The sequence below is a fragment of the Papaver somniferum genome, chromosome 1, assembly GCF_003573695.1.
Source record: "Papaver somniferum cultivar HN1 chromosome 1, ASM357369v1, whole genome shotgun sequence".
NCBI classification, from domain to species: Eukaryota; Viridiplantae; Streptophyta; class Magnoliopsida; order Ranunculales; family Papaveraceae; genus Papaver; species Papaver somniferum.
In genome coordinates this window covers 158,879,104-158,881,026 of record NC_039358.1, presented here as the reverse complement: position 1 = coordinate 158,881,026, position 1,923 = coordinate 158,879,104, and the positions used below count along the sequence as shown (strand labels likewise).

The 1,923-nt window shown below is 42.7% G+C and overlaps 1 protein-coding gene across 1 annotated transcript; it reads right to left on the bottom strand.

Moving 5' to 3' along the window:
- Positions 1-550: 550 nt before the first annotated feature.
- LOC113352865 lies at positions 551-1,645 on the bottom strand. The gene has a single exon (XM_026596625.1). It carries the CDS (start codon positions 1,643-1,645, stop codon positions 551-553), a length of 1,095 nt encoding a protein of 364 aa, XP_026452410.1.
- Between the last annotated feature and the right edge of the window lie 278 nt (positions 1,646-1,923).

Below are 1,923 nucleotides of genomic sequence, written 5' to 3'. Positions count from 1 at the left end.
GATCCTATAATCAATGGGTTCTTCAATAATGAGAAAGAATTCTCAGTAGATGTTCTTAGAAAGATATACAACGCCTAGTAAATCTTCTATATTTCGGTTTTTGTTTAGAAGAATAATTAGAGGTTGGAATAGCCATTATTGTGATTACACATAGCTATGTCCAATGTTTTCATCTTCATGTTTTTACATTTATTGGTTTAAATTCTAAATTGTTTGGAAGATGATTTTTGCAGTATTAATCTTTATGGTTTTATATATTGCAATATTGTTATGGGATATGTGTATTTGCGTCCGTGAACTTGATTGTCCCATATCTTGTCAAAAGTAAAGTCGTTCATGAATTTATATGCATGTATTGATGAAAGAATGAATGGAATTTTGACAAATACAAAAGTTAAGCCTATATTGTCAATTATTGATGGAAGATAGGTCAAAACAAGGGGGTATCAACCTCGTGTGGTTTATTTTCTTCCTTTAAAACAAGGGGGGTATCAACCTATGGGTGGAAGTTAGATTCATGCTCTCCTTTATCAGAGAGAGTTTGTGATTGCTATAACGGCCATGTAGGCGACCCCGAGGTTATGATGTTGCACGAGGCTGGAGCATCGTTCGAGCGCTTTGGATCATTAGCTATTTCTATGTAGTCATGAATCTCAGCCAGGTTGTTGGCATTCCTGGCCCTCCTTGACTGTGCCTTTGGGGAGTTTACTTTTTTTTCGCCATTTTGAATGTCCATCTTGTAGCAATATTTTGCCTCACCAGAGTCTCCGACGATTTCTGCGACTCCATCGGGCGTAGGGAACCTTAGCCTCTGATGGTAAGTTGAGGAAACTCCTTTGATCCCATGGACCCAGGATCGCCCGACAATAGCTGTGTAAGGTGAAAGTACATCCATTACACATAAAGTGGTTAAGGTGAGGATTTTTCCTACCCGAATTTCCAATGTCACCTCGCCCCTTGGGCGGGTCGACGAGTCGTTGAAGCCAAATATGTTATAGGTGGAGGGTATTAGGCAGTCGTCTCTAAGACCCATTTGTTTGAATGTTTCATAAAATAAGATCTCTACAGGGATTCCTCCATCGATCGGGATTTTAGGCATGGCCCATGGCAATGCCTTAGGTTTTTCTTCCTTGCCTTCGTGTTCGGGAAGTGTGATGGCCATCGTGACCACTAGCGGGTCGTTGTGGTTCCGACCTCCATCAGGTGTCTCCGAGGCTGAAAAGTTGATAGGAAATTTCATCCACTCCTCAATGGGGGGCTCTTTAGCTACACTGAAGACTTCATCACCTTCGAAGTTTCGTTTGTGGATTCGTCCTGTGATATTTCCTTCAGAAGTGGGAGCTATGATAGCAGAGTACGATATCGTATTGTATCCTAGATATTTTGCCTCACGAGGGATCTCCACACGATGTATGGGTGCCCCAGTGGCTGGTTGGATTGCTTGTTGCGCGATGTACTCTTGGAGCTTACCTTCATCGATCATATCGTGCACCATCTTTTTCAAGTCTCTGTACGAGTCTGTCGTGTGACTATGGAATTGATGGAACTCGCAGAAGTCAGTTTTATTTTTGTCCTGCTCGGGCTGCTGACCTCTGTTCCATGGGTAACTGATTTTGTATTTCCCGTCAATCTTCTTGAGGATCATGGATATGGGGGTGTTTAGTTTCGTGTAAACCGGGTCTACAAACTTTCCCTTCTTTTGTTGGGCTTGATTTCACCCTTTCCATCCTCCACTCCGATGTTTATCGAACTGGGTTGACCCGTTGTTGGGTCGCCCTACTCCTTGGGCTGGCACCTAAGGGTTATGCGGTTCTACCATATTTGCTCCTCTACTGGTTCCTTTTACCAGTTAATTGTAAGTACCGTCTTGAAGTTTTCAAGGGCCACGTAGCCCTCCTGGATTTCTCTCAGTTTTCCCAAATT